Genomic DNA, 22,116 nt, shown 5'->3' with positions numbered 1-22,116 from the left:
CTCTTTGCCCACAAGACTTCCGTAGCTAACAGATATCAGGAGGGGAGGTTATAAACTTCTTACATGTTGGTATCGAACGCCTGTAGCGCTACACAGAATTTTCCCTCAGGTTTTGAGTTCCTGTTGGAGGTTTATGGAATCAGAAGGGACCAAGGTACCCTGCTTCACATTTTCTGGGAATGCTCTCAACTGAAAGAGTTCAGGACTATGGTGGAGTAGATGATCCAGATGCTCACAAGGGTGTCTCTTGGAGGTAACCCCCGCAACTTTCCTGCTGCATGACACACCACTTTCTAACAAGCGTTATGAAAACTCTTTACTAAAACATCTTCACTTGATGCCACGCAATGGCTCACCTGCATTTTAGAGATCTAGCAAATGGAGAATCTAACTATGATCCAAAAAGGACAGGAAGAGAAATACTGGAAAATATCCTTACATTTCTGAAGATCAAACACCCCTTGGCTCTCAACAGCAATGAGTAAGTCCTACTGGTTTTTAGCAAATGGCTCGCTATAGGTGCATGGCCTGGAGGGCTTCAGCAAAATGGCCCAGAGGGCTTCAGCAAAATGGCATGGCCCGGAGGGCTTCAGCAAAATGGCAGCTTCAGCAAAATGGCAGCCTAGGCTTCAGCAAAATGACAGCTCGTGAGGAGAGGAGAGCCAGTAATCGGCATTCCTCATAGGGGACATCTACACTGATCATCAGGGCACTGATGATCAGTGTAGCCCCATCAATGCCACCTGTCAGTGCCACAAATCAGTGCCCATCTGAGCTGCCTATCAGTGCCGCCTATCAGTGCTGCCTATGAGTGCTGCCAATCAAAGCCACCTACCAGTGCCGCCTATCAGTGCCAGTCAATGCTGCCCCTTTAGTGCCGCCTAGCAGTTCCAGTCAATGCCACCTAATAGTGCTTGTTAGTGCTGCTTATCAGTGCCATATATGAGTACTAAGAATATAATGTAAATATACTTATATTCTTAGCACTATTTTCACCTATAGGTTTGGGCGTTAGCAGCTTTTGTTAGTTATTAATTATATATTTATTTTTCACTTTATAGCGCAGGAGGATAAAATCATTATATATGAATTCTGCCTTTCACTGCTCATCAGTGATGTCTGTGAATGCCCATCAGTGCCTATCAGTGCCCATCACTGCAGCCTCATTAGCACACATCAGTGAAGGAGAAAAATTACTCATTTACTAAATTTATAACAGAAACTAAGAAAAAAACTTTTTTTTTTTCTGTTGTTTTTTGTTTGTTTATCAAAAAATAAAAAACCCAGAGGTGATTAAATACCACCAAAAGAAAGCTTTATCTGTCTCAAAAAAATGTTTCATATGGGTACAGTGTTGCATGACCGCGCAATTGTCATTCAAAGTGTGACAGCGCTGAAAGCTGAAAATTGGCCTGGACAGGAAGGGGGTGAAAGTGCCCAGTAGGCAAGTGGTTAAAGGGAAGGGAATTGCTGTCTTGTGCATGAAAGGACAAGCTCCGTGGATGTCATACATACTTTACTTTTATTGCTTAAAATGGGTCTCAACTGTATCTGAGCACCACAATCACACTGCCACAGCCTTATCTTGGTTTTAGTGTCAGTGTGTGACCTGTGAGATGTTTATCCCCCACAATGAGCAGCTACAGAAGACATGTCAAGCTGATGATAGGGTGGCTTTAAATAACTGTGTTAGTACACAAAACGCTGTGTATTATTTTTTGTAGGTAATGAATATATATTAATAACCTTTTTTTGGTTTAACATTCTACCTGGAGGATTATCCACATACCCTTCATTGTTTGAGTCATTGACAATGCTTTGTGGAATCTATATTTCATCTACCAAACTGTGTATCCCACAAGGAATAAAGCGTTGGATATAGCTATCCATATTCATACTTGAATTACATCTTTTAATATGGACAAATGGGTTGATTTGTTTGAGTTAAAGCTGAACTTTACTCACCTTCACGCTAGAGCTGCGCTGTACTTGAGCTCCCTGCCGGCCACTGACATCATTTTTCAAAATTTTCAGCTGGTCTGCTTTGGGGCACAGATCCTCAGACGTTTTCATTGGCGTTTTGAGGTGACATGCACTGTCACATGCACAAGAATTCATTCATCTTGGTATTTCCGAAATTGAACACTAAGCAGGTAAGAAAATTTGATGCAGAAGAGAAATTGGGGTTGATTTACTAAAACTAGAGAGTGCAAAATCTGGTGCAGCTGTGCATGGTAGCCAATCATCTTATAACATCAGCTTGTTCAATTAACCGCTTCCCGACCGCCCTATAGCAGAAGTACTGCTACAGGGCAGTAGGGCTGCGCAAAATCACGTAAATATGCGTGATTTTGTATTTCCGGGTAGGGGGCACACGCACGCACCACCCTACCCGCGCCACCATTGGCGGCTACAGCTGTCGATCACTGGGTCTAGGCTGGAGATTCCCCGCCAGCACTCGGCGAGGAACACTTGACAGAGGAGAGGTCTGTATGTAAACAATACAGACCTCTCCCCTGTCAGCACCAGCATGCTGCTTTGTATTCCTCTGCATAGCAGAGCAACACAAAGCAGCATGCTTACACAGTAAAGCACACACAGACAAAATAGTAAAACAGCACACAGTTAACCCTTTGACCGCCCCACATGTTAATCCCTTCCTGCCCAGTGTCATTAGTACAGTGTCAGTGCTTTCTATTAGCACTGATTACTGTATTAGTGTCACTGGGGATGTCAGTGACAGTCAGCCCCCCCCCCAGTGTAAGAATTCCCACCTCAGTCCCGCTATAAGTCGCTGATTGCCGCCATTACTAGTATAAATATTTTTTTTATTGCAGTATATATATACCGCCATTTTTAGACCGTATAACTTTCGCGTAAACCAATTACCGGTAATTTACACGTATTGGGATTTTTTTTTTAGCAAAGACATGTAGCAGAATACATTTTGGCCTAAATTTATGCCGAAATTAGATTTTTAATTTTTTTTAATGGATATGTTTTTTATCAAAAAATACTGTTTTATTTTTCAAAATTGTCAGTTGTTTTTTGTTTATAGCGCAAAAAATAAAATTGCAGAGGTGATCAATTACCACTGAAAGGAAGCTCCATTTGTGGGAAAAAAGGACATAAATTACATATGGTTGCAGCGTTGCATGACCGTGCAATTGTCAGTTAATGTAACGCAGTGCTGTATCTCAGAAAATGGCCTGGTCAGGAAAGGGGGTAAATCCACTGGAGGGCAAGTGGTTAAACTTTGACAACACCTGGAAGCTGATTAGTTTCATATTAACAGCAGATTGGGCACTCTCCAGTTTTAGCAAATCAACCCCATAGTATGCCTCTTCTGCACTAAAAAAACCTACCTGTTCACAAATTTCTTTCTAAAGTTCCACTTTAAGGGCTCGTTAACACCATGATGCAGAGTTTTTCTGCACACGTTCTGCAACAGCACAGTAAAATCAATTGTTCTTTATGTGCCCTGTTCACACCACTACACTAGTGTCATGTGCAGATTTTTTTCTGCACAGGAATCTGCAAGGTATATAAAACTCATTGAAGCGTGCATGAAAACTGATGTAAACATGCCTTTGCAAGTGAAATCTGCGCATCAGTTTCCATGCACGTATGGTGTGAACGAGGCCTAAAGCGGAACTAAACCCATCGATTTGATGATTGCAAAAAACAGCTACATTCAAGGCATGATGGGAATGTAACTGTTACATTTGCTTGTGTTCTCAACCAAACTGTCAAACCATCAAATGACTGGTGTCATAACTGATCACATGTGCAGCCCCATGGCAGTTGCATATCAGAGGCTAAGGTGACAGCTGTAAAGGATAGAAGGGTTGAGTTCTGCTGAAAATAATTAGCACCATGATGCAAACAACTTTCTTTGATTTCATTTTTACAGAGTTACAAGTACAGCGTACATGATTTGTGGGCATTCCTTACACCATAATGCCTGTTCGCGGATTGTGGATCTTAAGCTACCAATCAGGGGAATGTGGATCAGTAAAATTCTCCAGGTAATTCTATTATTTATTATTTTACATATTGATGTGCTATTACTCACGCTGTATAATTCTGTTTTTAATATGCAGTCTGCATTTTGTGCATGTACAATGTGTGAGAAACTAAAGTTTACTATTGAGATCACTACATGATACTTCATGACAGATTGTGAGAGAAAATAAAATCAGATGGATATTTATTTTCTGTCTCACTCTCAGTGGCAACAGCAGTCGTCAAATTAGGAATAGTTAATTAGTGTGCAATTCAGGATCCAGTTATACAATCCTAGGAGCTAGCACAATAATTTAAATCTGATGTCCAGTTTTACTTTCACTTTAAGTAGTTTAGGGAAAATAATAAAAGCTTGACATAAACCAGTTTATACATTATATATTAAAAGAAAAGAGTTCATGCTGGACTCATGATAGAACATGGTACCTCATCCCTAATAATGTAACACAGACAAAATCTTGAACCTTGAATTCGATTTTTAACTAGTTCCCACCCAGCAAATAGAAAATAGATGATGTAATCTGATGACCGATCTGTGTACCGGCTGGTTGGCGGTACCATATAACCACTGTGACCAATCACAGCAGGTCACATGACAATTAGAAGGGGTTCCTTTCATGTCATCCATTGTATACAGTTGTGTTGCTAGCTGTGATTGGTCACAGTGATCACATGGTACAGACTGGAACAATCACAGCCCATCTGTGTCATGTGATTAGCTGTGGCTAATCACAACAAAAAACACTGAATGAATCAATTTCATTCAGTTAAATGCTTGCCAGTAAGTAAAAAAAGAAAAAAAATTGTGAAAACATTCTTTAATTTTTTATTTTCCAAAAAATTACCGCTTCAAAAAACTCACCATGCCTCTTACTAAATACCGCAGACTGTCTACTTTCCAAAAAGATAATTTAGGGGATATCTATGCTGTTCTGACATTTTTGGACCTCAAGAAATTAGATAGGTCGGCAGTACATCAGAATTGATCGATTTTCAGATATATATCATAGTTTGTTGACTGTGTAACTTTCCCACAGACTAAATAATATACACTAATATGAGTTATTTTCACAAAAGAAATGAAGCCGTATACATTTTGGCCCAAATGTATGAAGAACAATTATTTACAGTTGCAAGAAAAAGTATGTGAACCCCTTGGGATTACGTGGAGTTTTGCATGAATTGGGCATAAAATGTGCTCTGAACGTCATCTAAGTCACAACAGTAGAAGAACACAGTCTGCTGAACATAATACTACACAAACATTAGATGTTGCCATGGTTTAATTGCACATAACATGTAAACATTCACAGTTCACAAAAAAACAATTCAGCCATTCACAAGACACTGTGACCAAAGAAAGAGTCCTCCTGCGGCTTTAATATCCACCTGATAGAACCTTGCGAACATGTGAACCGAAGCGGCCTTGCAAATCTGAGCAACTGACACCTGATGGCGTATTGTCCGAGATGTCCCCACACTCCTGGTAGAATGTGCTCTTACCCGAAAGGGTGGGACCTTACCTTTCAAACCATAGGCTTGACTGATCAGCTGGTGGATCCAATAAGAAACCTGCGCCGTCAACTTCAGGAAGACCCATATAGCGCATACCACATCCAGGATATGCAAGGATCTCTTCCTTGTCAACTGCGGCCTAGTAAAAAATTAAGGTAGAACAATGTCCTGATGAAAACTAGAAACCACCTTTGGTGAAAAAGTCAGTTGAGTTCATTGAAAACTACAAGCCCACAGCCGCTAAGGCTGTCGTGACTTGCAGTTCATTCATTCAGGAAAGCCCGTGAATGACTGAATGATGCGGCTGTGTGGGTGGAGCCCGCACAGCTGTGCTGTTTTCAAATCTGACAGATAGTACGGGGAAACTTCTCCCAATATTATCTGTCAGAGGGAGAGGAGCAGCAGACACGGCTGCTGCTGCAACTATGGGAACATGTTACATGTTCCACCCTAAAAATGGGTGGAACATGTAACATGTTCCCAAAGGTTATTTTATCATTTAAATGTAAAGTAAAAGATTACTAGTATTGTGCATTATATTTAAACTGATTATATCCATACAAAAAAGGCTGCGCCTTTAGTACCTCTCTAACCCCTTGACGCCGACGTAATAAAAAATATGCGGCCTCACAGAACTGGGCTTTTTTCCATGGGGCCACATATTTGCATACCAGCACAAAGACTGGGGTGTCACTGAGACCCCTGGGTCCCGTTTTAACGATCAGGACCCGGGACTCCTGATTCCAGGTCACATGATTGCTGTAATAGCCTCTGATTGGCTGTCACAGTGATCAGTCACTGTAAAGCCCACCCACCTTGTTTTTTTTTTCTCTCTGAATGGAGCACAGAGATACATTGTATCTCTCTCCTTGCAGAGAGAAAAAAAAACAACTGCTTGTTAAAAAAAAAAAAAAGATAAATAATCATTAAAAAATAAAAGAAAAAATACCTAGATTAAGGTTTGATCCAGTTCAGTGCCAGGGTTAGTGTTTGGGCCAGGGTCAAAGGTCAGGATTTTTTGTTTTTTTAAAATTGGTGTCAGTGTGTTTTAGGTAAGAAAACAAAATGCGTTGCATCTCAAGGACTTTGAAAAACGGGCAAGGCGCTCAAATTTACGAATCCGTGGCCTTCCAGAATCGGTCGTTGACGTCCAATCAACCATCACAGCGCTATTCCAAGAGCTTGCCCCAGCCATTCCAATTGAACGCTTAGAAATGGACAGGGTTCACAAGGCACTAGAACCACGATGCCCCACAGGTCTATACGGCCTATGTCACAACCAAACACAGAGGGGTGCTCATCGCCTTCCACCGCTCGACACCCTTTACACTGGGTAATGAGATCAAAGACCCTGAGGGTTGTTATCTCTTGCTAATCGGACAACTCTTAGATGTGGACGTTACCATTGCTACATATTATGCCCCAAATCAAGGTCCCCTACCATTTCTTTCCCACTTATTCTCGGTTATAGATCACCACAAACGAGGTACTCAGTTTGTCTGCGGAGATTCAAACTGTACCTTATATCCCTTCCTTGACAAGTCCCCTCAACCTTACCCCCTTCCTACCCCCAAACAAACCTTCCAAACCATACTACAGTGTTATTCCATGATAGATACCTGGAGAGAGCTTAACCCCATTAAACGTTAATATACTTTCTAGTTTCACCCCTACAAGACCTTCTCTAGAATAGATCACATTCTCATAACTGCTAGCTCCTCCTCCCAGCTTTTAGCCACTGAAATACTTCCAATTCCTTGGTCGGACCATAGCTGACCCCCAGGAGGGGTCCCCTACTGACCCCTCCTGGATCATCACAGACAACTTGCTAGCAAACCCAACCCATTGTTCAGATATCGAAGCCGCTCTCAAAGATTACTTATCTCTAAACCAGACACCTGATATTTCTCCCCTCCTACTTTGGGAAGCACATAAACCTGTCTTATGGGGATTCTGCATTAGCAAAGCGTCCTTTTTAAAGAGAAAAGACAGCAACGCCTTTTCCTTGAACAAACCTACAACCAATCTCATCAAGCCTTCCAAGCAACCCATTCCACAGCCAACCGTGAAGCTCTGGAACGATCTCGATTGGCCCTGGATCTTTCCCTCACGGATCAGGCGGAGCTTTCACTTCGTAGATCCCGACACAAATACTATACTAAAGCAAATAAACCCAGCACATTTTTAGCTCTTTCGCTTCATAGGCTTGATCAGATCACCAGACCTATTCGGTTACGCACCTCTTCTGGCAATCCCACTAGTAACCCAGAACACATCTTAAAAATCCTTCATAAACATCTCTCACGACTTTACTCTTCCTCCACACCCTTTGACCCTTCCCAGGCTGACACCCTCCTAGCCTCCCTCTCTTTCCCGAAACTACCGGAGCACCAACTGACAGCTTTAGAGCAACCCATTACCCCAACCGAAACCTTAAACGATATTAAATATTTAAAGCTTTGTAAACGCCCAGGACCTGATGGTTTTTCCGCCACATATTACAAAAACTTTGCCCACCTTCTAACGCCCATCCTTACTAATGCTTTAACGCCATATTATCGGGCCATACCTTCAACCCAGAAACAGTGCAAGCCAACATCTCAATGATCCCAAAACCAAATTCGGACGACATGCAGTGGTCCAATTACAGGCCAATCTCTCTCCTCAACATAGATATCAAATTACTAACCAAAATTCTTTCTACGCGCCTCAATTCGTGTATAGGCTCTCTAATCCACAATGATCAAGTGGGCTTCATTCCAACTCAACAAGCCGGAGACATCAGACGCGCAACTCTCTTGGCACATATTGCTAAATCTCGCAAAATTCCCACCTGTTTCCTGTCCTTAGACATCCGGAAGGTGTTTGACACAGTTTCGTGGCCATATCTGCGCTACATTCTGCTCCGTTGGGACTTTGGCCCTCACTTTTTGTCCTGGATCTTTTCACTACATTGGGAGCCCTCGGCCAGAATTAGATACTTAGGACAGAGGTCTGCCCGGTTTCTAGTTTCTCGTGGCACTAGACAGGGCGGCCCTCTTTCCCCCCTGCTCTTTGCTTTGGCCATAGAACCATTGGCCCTCCTAATTAGAGCTAATCCGGATGTCCGTGGACTCGAGATAGATGGCTCTCACCACTAATTATGCCTTTTTGCAGATGACGTTCTACTTTTTCTCACTTCTCCCTTGACTTCTTCTCCTTCTCTCCTCCGGCTTCTCGAGAGGTTTGGCTCACTCTCTGGCCTTATAATAAACCCCCAGAAATCAATGGCACTTAATATTTCCCTCCCTCCTAAAGATTTGGCCCACCTGAAACAGATTCTTCCATTTCCCTGGTCACAGCATCATATTCCTTTCTTGGGTATTAAATTGACCCCCAACATATCAGATTTATATGCAGCTAATTATACTCCTATGCTAACCCACCTTACTGCTCTCATGACCAAATGGTCCTCCCTACCACTTGCATTGCTAGGCAAAATAGCAGTCGTAAAGATGTCAATTCTTCCCAAAATTTTATATTTATTCAGAGTTCTCCCAATCTCGGTACCCACACATTATCTTCGCACACTACAACGTTGCATTTTTTCCTGCGTCTGGGGTACTGTCCACCACCGCATACCCCGCTCCACCCTACACCACCCCAAGCTCCACAGCGGTCTTGGTCTTCCTGATATCGGCAAGTACTACTAGGCGGCACACTTAGCACAGTTGCCAAAATACCATGCGACCTACGAAATCCCTCAGTGGATTGTCCTTGAATCTATAGAATGTGATCCCTTGTCTACTGCTAACCTGCTTTGGCTAAGACCAATAGACCGCCGCTCGATAACGAACCCCATTACCTCTCACTATCTATCACTATGGGACAAACTAAAATCTCGCTATCTCCTTCAATCACCGCATAACCCCTTGCTCTCATATCTCCGGAACCCGGCCTTTCCCCCAGCATGGTCATCACCAACCTCATTCAAACTATGGACCTCTGCTAACCTGCTCCGCACCCATCATTTTCTGCTGAGGAACAAGTTTAAATCCTTTGCCTTGCTACGCGAAACATATGACCTCCCAGCTTCCGAAATATTCCGATACTTACAATTACAACACTTTTACGCCCCCTACACTACAATAACTAACCAAACTAACACCATGTCTCCCTTTGAACGTGCTTGTTATAAAGACCCCCATAGACGCGGCCTCATTTTCTGCCTGTATTTCCTTCTCACAACCTCGGTCACCACGTCCCCCCCTTCATATACCCATAGGTGGGAAATGGACCTTGGCCGGCAATTAGACCCATCTGACTGGGACCACATTTGGGCCAACACGAAATCATCCTTACAAAATATTGTAGCCTTGGAAACCAAATATAAAGTTTTAACCCGTTGGTATTTGGTCCCAGCGAGAATTGCAAAATACACCCCTAATTATTCCCCCACATGCTTTAGAGGCTGTGTGGACCTGGGAACACATTACCATATCTGGTGGGACTGCCCAATCACTCAAACCTTTTGGGCTAACGTCTTTAGCATACTATCCAAACTTAGTGTAAATACACTTCAACCAAATCCGATAACAGCTCTACTCAACTTACGCCCTCCCGGCGTAACCAATTCGCAATTTAAACTCATTCTACAAGTTACCAGGTCATAGCAAAGTCCTGGAAATCTTCCTCTCTAAGCATTGCTGCTGTTAAGAATAGAGTTACTCAAGCCATGATTCACGCCAAGGTGGAGGCTACAATCCTAGATACTATCCCTAAATTCTTGAGTGTCTGGAACCCCTGGGTAGAGTGTTTCCTTCTGCCAAATTTTGATGAGTCACTTCTTCACCCATGATATGCAAGCTATACATGTTCTGCATTATTCTGGTACCATTTCTTACCACATTTGCATATTACTTCACCCTTCTCTGCCAGTTGTGGAGTCATTTTCTTTGCCCCTCCCCCCGCTTTCCTTCTGACTACCCTAACCCCCTCATGTAGCCTTGGGGAGTTTGCATCTCCACCTGTCAAACTCTTTCTGATATATTGTTAACTTCTGATTATAGTTTTTGCCCATTTAATATCATGAGAAATGTTGTTTTGTTCTTTTAATCCTTCCTCCCCCCCATATCCACAAAGACATTATTACTGTGACCATTATTCCATTTGTTTTCCCATCAGTGTAATGTCTACTGTCAATGTCTTTTTCCCCATGTTACAATGCCAATAAAATGTTTGAACAAGAAAACAAAATGCGCAGATATCCATTACCATTTACCACCAAATGAAAGCCCAATTTGTCCTGAAAAAAACACGGTATAATACACCTGGATGTACAAAGTAGTTGTGATGATATGTACAGTTTTACTAACACAAATTTGTACTAAAACAAAGTTGTAAAATTTTACTTAGGATTTAAGATTTGTTATACCCTTAGGCATGAAGGGGTTAATATAAAAGATTTAAATCCCCCCTACACCATATAGCTTCATATCTCATTCCCGTTAAAAAATACCCTTGTGGGTGTATATATATATATATATATATATATACACACACATATATATAAAATCACTTTTGTTGTTTCACAGTATAAATTAACCCCTTATAGCAGTGATAGTCTGCAGTTTTTGTAATATAACCGGCTAAATTTTGCTTTTTTAACCCCATCATGACAGGTAATTAAATAAAAAATACATGCTGCTGCTACTACGGTGTCCTTTTATGACACAGAGAATAGCTGTGATTCAGAGGATCGCAGCTATTCTCTGGTCATTCACAGTTTATAACACTCAGGAGAACATGTTCAGCCCTTCACTGGAGATCTGTGTTCTCCCTCCAGATTCTCCAGCCCAGAGCTGGAGAATCGGAGGGACCGCAAACTAAGCAGAGATAACTTACCTCTGCTTAGTAAACTGATCTTTTACGGTAATCTCGTGAGATTATAGTAAAATCAGCCGTTTTCCAGCGTTTGTAGACCGTTCTCCCTTCGTTTGGAGAACTGATCTACATATGCTTCATAAACGGCATTCACAGTAGAACTGTGTTCTCCGAGAATGCTGGAGAACTGAGCAGCGATCTATTACTGCTGGTTCATAAACGGACACCTAAATGTCTTATGATGGCCATACACTTACTGATTTTTGGATGAGAATATTTGTATGAAAATTCTACATACATGGATGGAGGAACGTCATGTGAAAAATTCACTTGCTTTTCACATGTAAATTATAACATGAGTGTATTTTCTGAATGAAAACCACATGCGCTGTCTACAAATTCATTTGATCTAAAAAAAAATGTTCTATTCTGCTCCTTCATATTTTTCCGTCACTGTGGTCAAAAATCAATATCGATTGGACCCCACTAACAATTAGACAATAGAACGAACATTCTTAAAATGAAATATTTTTGAAGGACAAATGTGTTCATGTATAACCAGCATTAGTGACAGCAGGTGCAGCTAGCTTCTATCAAGCTACCTGACTATGACAAGGGAGTTTGGCATGTGTAATAGTACAGGTATTTTACAATCCTGTCAGAAAATCAGCAAAACAGCATTTTAGGTCTTTTTAAAAAAAAATTTCTTTAATTAAAATTTTGATCTCTGAGTCTGATGATATGTACCAGATTCAACCTCTAATAGTATACACTGCTCAAAAAATTAAAGGAACACTTTTTAATCAGAGTATAGCATCAAGGCAATTAAACTCCTTGGATATTGATCTGGTCAGTTAATCAGTTTCAGCTGCTTTGGTGTTAATGAAATTAATAGGTGCACTAGATGGGCAACAATGAGACAACCCCCAAACCACAGGTGGAGGCCACTGATATTTCTTTCCCTACTCACCTTTTCTGACTGTTATTCACTAGTTTGGCATTTGGCTAGGGTCAGTGTCACTACTGGAAGCATGAGGTGATACCTGGACCTTACAGAGGTTGCACAGGCAGTCCAGCTCCTTCAGGATGGCACATCAATACGTGACATTGCCAGAAGGTTTGATGCGTCTCCCAGCACAGTCTCAAGAGTATGGAGGAGATTCCAGGAGACAGGCAATTACTCTGGGAGAGACAGGGCCGTAGATGGTCCTTAACCCATCAGCATGACTGGTATCTGCTCCTTTGTGCAAGAAGGAACAGGATGAGCACTGCCTGAGTCTTAAAAAATTAGCTCCAGAAGACCACTGTTGTGAATGTCTCTGTCCAAACAATCAGAAACAGACTTCATGAGGGGGACCTGAGGGCCCAACGCCCTCTAGTGGACCCTGTGCTCACTGTTCAGCACCATAGAGCTTGATTGGCATTTTCCATTGAACACCATAATTGGCAGGTCCGCCACTGGCGCCTGTGCTTTTTACAGATGAGAGCAGGTTCACCCTGAGCACATGTGACAGACTTGAAAGGGTCTGGAGAAGCCGTGGAGAACATTATGCTGCCTGTAACATTGTTCAGCATGACCGTTTTGTTGGTGGGTCAGTGATGGTCTGGGGAGGCATATCCATGGAAGGACGCACAGACCTCTACAGGCTAGACAATGGCACCCTGACTGCCATTAGGTATAGATTAAATCCTTAGACCCATTGTCAGACCCTACGCTGGTGCAGTGGGTCCTGGGTTCCTCCTGCATGACAATGCCCGGCCTCATGTGGCAAGAGTATACAGGCAGTTCCTGGAGGATGATGAAATTGATACCATTGAATGACTCCCATGCTTGCCTGACCTAAATCCAATAGAACACCTCTGGGATATCATATGTTGGTCCATCTGACACCGCCAGGTTGCACCTCAGATTCTCCAGGAGAATCTGATGTGTTTTCAAAGTGTTCCGTTACATTGTTTGAGCAGTATCTCTTCTGTCCATTCTTCTTCTCAGAGTGGATAAGATATTTTGTTCGCTAACTATATAGCTGGTTATTTATATTTCCTACTGCATATAGATATTCAAGAATAAATAGATTTTTTTTAAACTTTACATATTAACTAAATTATACACCAAACTTTTTGGAGGTTTTTATCTGATTAAACGAAACAATAATCTGCCAATGAATTGATTATGAAAATAATCGTTAGTTGCAGCCCTACCCATAATATAATATCAGCTTTGGAAGGCATGCCCAGCTGACGATAGGGTGGCTATCATCCCTAGGCAAGCCTTCCATCTGATCGTTCAATCTACTTTAAGCCCTGGTTCACACTTCTGCAGACGTTTGCTTGCCAGCCTTTGCGTGGGCACAGCAGACCAATGGCCATGGCTGTGTTTTCCACAAAAAAAAAGGTGCATGCACCTTTTTAAAAATGCGGTCGCAGGGAAACGCATGGACTTTTAACCATGCAATTTCACTGCAGTTCCCACAAATGCACTGCTGGATGAGCAGCATACCAGCAACCAAGTCTTCCAACAAACCCTATTGTGCAAGGTCCTTCATGATTGGGTACAAATGTCCTGGCTGCTCCCAGTTTACATTGTTTTGGTAAACCTAAAGGTGGTTGCTTAGAAATTGTACAGTCAGATTGTAATATGCATGTCAGCTTTTAACAATGAAGTCTGGGAAAGTCAAGCACCATTAGCAAAGCAAAGCTAAATCAGCCAGGGCCACAGTTTTAGTGTTTCCTAGGAAGGATTAGCAGTTCAATTAAAGTTGTTTTGCTGGAATTGCTGTAAAAATGTAATTCTCTTTTGGTATCTTGCAGGCGTTACCCTACTGTAGAGAAAAGAGCCAAGGGTTTTAATAAGTCAAGCTATGCATCCATTCCAGAGGATAAAGACCTTTTAAAAGCATTGCTGTGTGAGCTAGGTTTACCAGACGATAATGAAACCTTTGTGGAATACAGGGATAATTGTTCCAGAATCACTAAAACCAATGTGCACTCGGTGACTGTTGCTGACAGGAAACTCTGGCCTGTCCTTGCCATTCCAGATGGTGACTTTATCTATGTGTGCCTGCCTCTGGTGGAACAGTTACTGATACCCACCCCACCACTTATAAGTATTAACAGCATCTCCGAAGCATTTTCTCTTTTGTACGGTATGCTGCAGTTCATCAACTCAAAACACAGCACAGACGCAGACGTATCATCCAAGATGGCCCAACTGCCACTTCTAGTCACTCGGGCCTGTCCTCTGGGTTCTCCTGTGGACACTAATTTTTCTGCTCTGCCAGAGAGTCTGAGCAGTATCTCTACAAACCAAACTTATAAAGCCCCAGCATGGGGGACCAGCAAACAGAAGGGTAAAGCTCAGATCGAAGTCTTCATCACAGAGAAAGTGAACTCCACTCAGTATGATAAAGGTGATGATAGTGACACATGGCAGGTGTATGGGACAGTCTCTTGCAAGGTGAGTGTCTCTTATATGTCTACATCCAAATTATTTGTATTTCTGTTCCTTCAGTCCCAAGATTTACGCACATCTTATTGCACAGCTCATCAAGGTGGATGACACCAATTTGTCTGTTACAACATAATGGTCTTTTTTCTCCACCACAGACTGGACAATGAAGGAGCAATAGTAGACTGATGAGGTAATCTCTCTGCTCCTCCCTCCTTTCAGTTTGTAAGGAGGTAGGAGTTTGAACTCTCCCATCTCTCTCTAGGGGCACCTGCAAGCACTGCAAACCATTTAACTTTATACACTAAAGACACTCAGTCCGTGTGGACATTAACTTGTGAAAGCCAGAGGCCACTTAACTCTTTGAGCCCCAAACACTTACAAGGACTATGTCCTCTCTTCAGCCAGCAGCTAGATCTGTTCCTAACTACCTCGATAACGGACTCCATAGTATTTTGAGAAAGCAATACCAAGTATGTACTTCACTCACCAGTCTATCTGACATCTTCATGTGATACGATAATGTACACATCCCACCATTAGGTGCACAGGGAGACTACCACACTTTACTCCAGCGAGGCCTTGCATCCCATCACTTGAGGCTAGGTCCCTAGGCAGGCTTTTTACCACAAGGAGCTCCTATATGGAGTTCCAGTCTCTAAATGAGGAACATGAAGTGCCACCTGTTGCATCACTACCAAGACCCCCATCACCTGCCACCTTCTCCACCTCTGCTGCCAAATGGCTGTTACTCCTTCTGCTCCCCACTTCACACACAGTTGCTCTCAAAGCATAAAGGTTGATTAGAATGTCCACTTGAAATGCATAACCACAAGGGTAACTTGGTTTCACTTGTTACTGCTTAAACCCTCACTTCTTAACCCAGAGGGCTACATATGGCTGGAACCCCAGCTCCCAGTTCTTTTGAATACACCACTTTTTTTTTAATTCTTAATTTATTTGTGGCTTCGCATAATACATACATTATATTAAACACACGGTCATATGGCCATAATAGCATAGTAGCCATAAGCCTCTAAGTAGAATATATTGAAAAAAAGAACAAAAGCTGAGTAAAGCAAATTAAAAATAACAATGAAATCCTTAGCACAGAACTTCAGCTGCCAATCCGGAGACAAGGTACGGTTAGGCTGACTTGGCACGCTCAATGTCAAGTGCGCAACATAACTGTGTTGTAAGATTTGGACCCATAACTGGTGTCATAGTTATGTACTAGAATACACCACTGCTGGATATATACATACCAAATTTCAGCATGTGTGTATTACTGTCTGTCCAAGAGAAGCCGGTCTAATAACTGGCTTCTGTCAAACAGTCCTGCTGGAAAATCTGCATTCAATCAGCTCATGCAGACAATGGCTGCAGTGCTGATCTGTGTATTTTGACGGGGGGAAGTCCACACTGTAAGAATACAATAGTGAAGGGATCTGTGAGGTTTTTTTTCATTCAGCACATTGATTGAATTGAACAAACTATGTATTTATGGTTCCCTCTCAAGCTATTCAGATTAGGCAAGTCTTCTTACGACAAAAACATTTTTTAATAAATAAACTTTTCCACATATCAGGACAGTTTCACAGTAAGTACATAACATCTTTAAGTAGTTTAGATTCTTCTCTGCCATATAGAACATTTGGCTGTATTGTTATACCATGCCATATGCCCTCATTGGTGGTGCTGTCTATTCTCTGTTAAATGTAAAGTCCATTTATCTGGAAACTGAGATCAGGTCCTGCTGGAGGGTGACACAGACTGAAAAGATCACATAGTCATGACAGGTCCTCTCTCTTTCATTTCCATCCCAGACATTGACCACGAGGCAGCTCGTCCCCTGTATTTATACCCTCCAAAAAAAGAAGCCATACAGTTACAAAGGAAGTAAGGAAAGGAACAAATCTTGACCCCTTACAGCACCAACCAGCAATTAAAGTTACAGTACACACAAGCATAATTCTAAGAACAGAACACAGTAAAGTAGGCACCTGCCTACAAGCTTGCTCCTTCTTAGCACATTTTCATGAAGCACACCTGATTAGCTTCTAGTACTACCCGTCCTTCTCTTAGTCTGGATTCTGATATACAGGGGATTACAAGAGACTGATACCTGGTCAAATCCAGTTACCTACACTTACTGTATTTAAAAATTCAGTACAAGTAGAATCCCAGTTATTCCTATTTGGTTGGTACATATTTATGAGCTGTAGTTTAGTTTGATAGGGAATCTATATGGACTCAGGGGTGTATCTACCGCGAGGCAAACAAGGCGTTTGCCTAGGGTGGCTATTTTTAGGGGGGCGGCACTGCCCTCCCAGAAGAAGGGACCTCTTGAGCAGCTGCGGACAGAGCCATGCAGGGCCACCATCAATGGCGTACCACCGGTAGTCCTGAAGGTGGCCCGGACAGCAGGAGAATCGGTGTGGTGGGGAGAGCAGTTGCAGAAGGATGCACTGTGTATCTCTCCCTCCAGCAACTGAGAGCCAGTTTGAGGTTTCTCCCCCTCTCCCTCCGGCTGGCTTTCTACTGCTTTCTACAGACCTGGCCGGATGGAGGGGGTGCCCTGATGTTCCTGAGTGGCTGCTCTTCGCTGAGCTCCTTCCCCCACCCGCACTCAGATCCAGGACCAGGGGAAAGTCTGGAGCAGGGAGAGGAGAAGTGGCGGAGATGAAAGAGATGGGAGGAGGTGAGCTGTTTTATGTTCTCTGAGCTCTCTCTCTTGTCGTCCATCCAGTATATGATACACGATCACTGACAGATCGTATGGGACTGCACACACACAGTATGATTACAACCCCCTGCCCACATTTTCTGCTGCCCGAAGTTCGGCAGCCCTTGGAGGAGCTTGGGGGAGAGAAAGAAGAGAGAGAGAGGGAAGTGAGAGAGAGAGAAACGTATATACATACACACACTTATTGAACTCTTTGGCACTCTCATTGGGGGGCACAAAATTTTTGTGATGCCTAGGGCACCACAAAATCTAAATACACCACTATATGGACCCATTTATACCTGACGCAACACACACAGAACAGCGTGAAATCAGCTTTCATGATTTATTAAGCAATACTTAGCTGAATTAATAAACGTCTTTTATATCTGCCTGGAGTTCTGCTTTAAGGAACATCTTTTGCCACATAACTGAACACACAGTTAAAATACATATATTCAAACCCTTTCTCTTGCCATAGATTTATAAAATGATATGTACATGGCCTTACTGTCTTTTGCTGTGCTGATGGCTACATAAAATAAGGTAATTCCCCTTGACATGTTTACCTCCTTTAACCACTTAAGGACTGCCTGCCCTCAATGTACTGTGAATGGGCGGCCTGTGCAGGCACAGCAATGTACTGGTACGTCACTGCCTGCTTCCGGGTATAGGGCGCACACATGCGTGCCCCCCTGCCATCACCTGCTGTGATTGTACACAGTGGGAGTGTGTCACCAAGTCCCGGCCAATGATTCATGGCCAGGTTCTGCTGATTGGCTGTGTCCAATCACAGCCCAGTGCCCTGTGTTTGACAGTCAACACAGAGCTCTGTACAGAGGGAACAAAAACCCTGCAAAGCAGGAATAGGAATCAAAGATATTTGTTAGTGAAAGCAGCACACATTGCACATTGTTAGGCATACATTTAACTCCTTGATCACCCTAGATGTTAACCTCTTCCCAGCCCGTGTCATTAGTACAATGACAGTGTATAGTATTGTCTCTGATCACTGTATTAGTGTCACTGGTGATGTAAATGGCAGTCAGCCAGTTCCCTGTTAGTGTCAGATTGCCTGCTGCACTGTTGTAGTCCCATTATAAGTTGCTGCTCACTGCTATTAGTAGTGCATAAAAGAAAAAAAACATTCCAATATACAGTCATGGCCAAAAATATTGGCACCCCTGTGTAACGGAACCGGAACCCAGACCCCACTGAGTTTTTTCGTTATAGCACAACTTCCCCTGTCCGAACACCATCCACGGACCACACCCTGAAATCCCTCAGGAAAAAGACAGCACCCAGCTCTTAAAACAGAAAGCCAACTCTTTATTTTAACAAAAAACACAGAATATATACCAAGGGCGGGGAAACACAACCAGGAACAGGAAATACATCATCAGCCCGCCCTATCAGTGGGAAGGGCTACAGGGAACCACCCCAACCAACCCAAGACACAGAACAATGGGATGAAGCACATGGCAAAGGACATTGACCAACCCCCACACCAATACACAAACAGTACATCCCATAATAGTTTGCTGGACAGGAAGACACAGCACCATGGGGGGGGAGCACATGGCAAACAAACAATGGACAGCCATGTGGCCTAGACAAAGGACAACACACAAATGCACAATACTGGGACATTCACATGTACACCCTGTACCCTTAAACAGGCACAGGGTGGGTTAAACATAATGACTTGAGGAGATGATACAGAGGTCCCCCCACCCCCAAAAGTCGCTCCCGTCACACCCTGCATTTCAGATAATGCACCACGTCACCTAGAAAATTGTTGCAATTACAAATGTTTAGACATTCTCATGTTTATTTCTTCTGTTTGTATTGATATGACACAAAAAAGTGGAGAAACAAAAAGCTAAATCTGGTACACTCTATGCAAAACTCTAAAAATTGACTGGACAAAATTATTGGCCCCTTCTCAAAATTGTAAGAAATAATTGCATTGCAAGTTTGTGGTGTTCCTGTAATTTGTAATTAAACTCACCTGTATCAATTAACAGGTGCTGACAATATAGAAAAACACTTACAACCAGGTAAAATGGTGAAAAATTGTCTCAGCCTTTCTGTTGTGTGTCTCTGTGTGCCACATGGAGCATGGAGAAGAGAAAGAGCAGCAAAGAATTATCTGAGGATTTGAGAACAAATTGTGGAAAAGCAGGGACAATCTCAAGGCCACAAGTCCATCTCCAGAGATCTTAATGTTCTTGTGTGCTCTGTGTGCAACATTGTCAAGATTGTCAAAAAGTGGCGAATGAGTGACAGGATATATAAATCACACCACATCCCTGGAATTTGACATTGAACATTATCGAGATGTTTACAGCCCATGGCACTGTAGCTAATATCCCTGGAGGTGGACAAAAGAGAAAAGTTGATCAAAGATTGCACGAAGGATTGTTCGAATGGTGACTAAAGAACCTTGATCAGCTTCAAGACAAATTCAAGCTGACCTTCAAGCACAGGATACAACTGTGTCAGCTCGCACTATACATTGCCAACTGAATAAAAAGAGATGCTATGGTTGGAGACCCAGGAGGGCGCCATTGTTAACACAGAAACCTGAAAAAAGCCAGATTAGAGTTTGCCAAAATTTACCTGAGGAAGCCAAAATGCTTATGGAAGAATGTGATGCGGACAGGCGGAACAAAATTACAGCATTTTGGTAAAGCCCATCATTCTACTGTTTTCAGAAAAAGCAATGAGGCCTTTAAAGAAAAGAACAAAGTCCCTACAGACAAACATGGTGGAGGTTCACTGATGTTTTGGGGTTGCTTTGCTGCTTCAGGCACTGGATGTCTTGACCGTGTGCATGGCATTATGAAATCTGAAGACTACTAAAGAATTCTGTGGTGCAATGTAGGGCCCAGTGTCAGAAAGTTGGGTCTCCATCAGAGGTCATGGTTCTTACAGCAGGACAATGACCCAAAGCACATGTCAAAAAGCACTCAGAAATAGTTTAAAAGTGCTGGAGAGTACTGAACTGGCCAGTAATGAGTCCATATCTCAGTCCCATAGAGCACTTGTGGAGAGATCTCAAAATGGCAGTTGGGAAAAAGAACCCTTCCAATCTGAGAGACCTGGAGCAGTTGGCAAAAGAAGAGAGGTCCAAAACTCCAGTAGAGAGGTGGAAGAAACTGATGGTTACAGGAAGTGATTGATTTCAGTTATTTTTTCCAAGGGGGGTGCTACCAAATATTAAATTGAGGGTGCCAAAACTTTTGTCCAGTCTATTTTTGGGGTTTTGCATGGAATGTGTCAGATTTGGCTTTTTCTTTGAGAATACCTAAACATTTGTAATTGCAACAATTTTCTGGGTGAAGTGGTGGATTACCTGACTGAAATGCAGGAGTTCCAATATTTTTGACCAGGACCGTATATACCATAGTTTGTAGACGCTAAAACTTTCAGGCAAACCAATCCATTAATAAATTTTTCGTGATTTTTTTTTTTTTAACCAAGGACATGTTTGTGTTTTTTTTATTTGATTTTTTTTATTGCATATGCTTTATAACCGAAAGTAAAAAATATTTTATTTTTCAAAATGTTTGGTCTTTTTTCATTTATGTTGCAAAAAAATTAACCCAGTGATGGTCAAATGCCACCAAAAGAAAGCTCTATTTGTGTGAAAAAAAGTATTTAAATCTTGTTTGGGTACAGCATTGCATGACTGCTCAATTACCAGTTAAAGTAGCACAGTGCTGAATATCAAAAAATTGGCCTGTCATGAAGGGGGTAAAATTTTCTGGAGCTGAGATGGTTAAAAATTACCCGGGTAAAGCCGGCCATACATGTATTGGAGTTCAGCAGGATTTGATGAATTCTGATTCATGTATGGACAGGGAGGCTGTACAGAATTTGATCTACCGACCAACTTTTGTGCAACCTCCCTGCCTAATTTTACCTACTCAATCAGCACTGCGGGCTATAACCTGTAATGCTGACCACTGTATTCTCAAGGTGTGGCAGTCTCCCTGCTGTCAGAATACAATAGCTCAGTGGTGGATGGGGGAATCGGGTCAGTATTTCTCATACAAGCCACTGGTTAAATGGAAAAACTGACTCATCTATGAGCTGCTGAGCCAGTGTGCTATCAAATCACCTTTCTTCTTAAAGGGTAAAAGGCATGTATTTTCATGTTTTCATTTGTTCTCGGCTATCGTATGTTTTATACAGTGTATAGCGTACAGTATGTGACATGCACAAGCTACCCAGCCACCAGCCAGTATCAGCCCTGCACTGAATGTTTAAAGTGTTACCAAACCTAGGACCCTGCATTCACTATATCTGGTCTCCCACAGTACACAGAACATGAAAATGCAATTATTTTAGTAAATGTAAACTGCTAAATACCTTTTCTCATCAGCAGTATATAGCAGGCTTGTGAGTTTTGAGCACCAGTTAATATTGTAGGCGGAGTGTTCATTCTGCTCTGATTGTCCTATGAGGCTGCATAGATTGTAAGCTTCAAGGAGCAGGGCCCTCGAACCCCTCGTGTATTGAATCGTATTGTTAT

The 22,116-nt window shown here is 42.4% G+C and overlaps 1 protein-coding gene across 1 annotated transcript in view; it reads left to right on the top strand.

Annotated features, from left to right (window-relative positions):
- AP5M1 (adaptor related protein complex 5 subunit mu 1) overlaps positions 1 to 22,116 on the top strand; it is a 59,792-nt gene that overhangs the window by 5,247 nt on the left and 32,429 nt on the right. The window contains exons 2-3 of the mRNA XM_089661143.1: positions 3,914 to 4,028; positions 14,215 to 14,860. Of these exons, the coding sequence (XP_089517269.1) occupies positions 3,961 to 4,028; positions 14,215 to 14,860 (714 nt within the window). The 5' untranslated portion in view covers positions 3,914 to 3,960. The remainder of the gene's footprint in view (positions 1 to 3,913; positions 4,029 to 14,214; positions 14,861 to 22,116) is intronic.

The sequence above is a fragment of the Staurois parvus genome, unplaced genomic scaffold (assembly GCF_062004578.1).
Source record: "Staurois parvus isolate SC_StPar_1 unplaced genomic scaffold, SC_StPar_1.0 ptg001316l, whole genome shotgun sequence".
Lineage (NCBI taxonomy): Eukaryota > Metazoa > Chordata > Amphibia > Anura > Ranidae > Staurois > Staurois parvus.
This window is presented reverse-complemented; position numbering and strand designations above follow the sequence as displayed.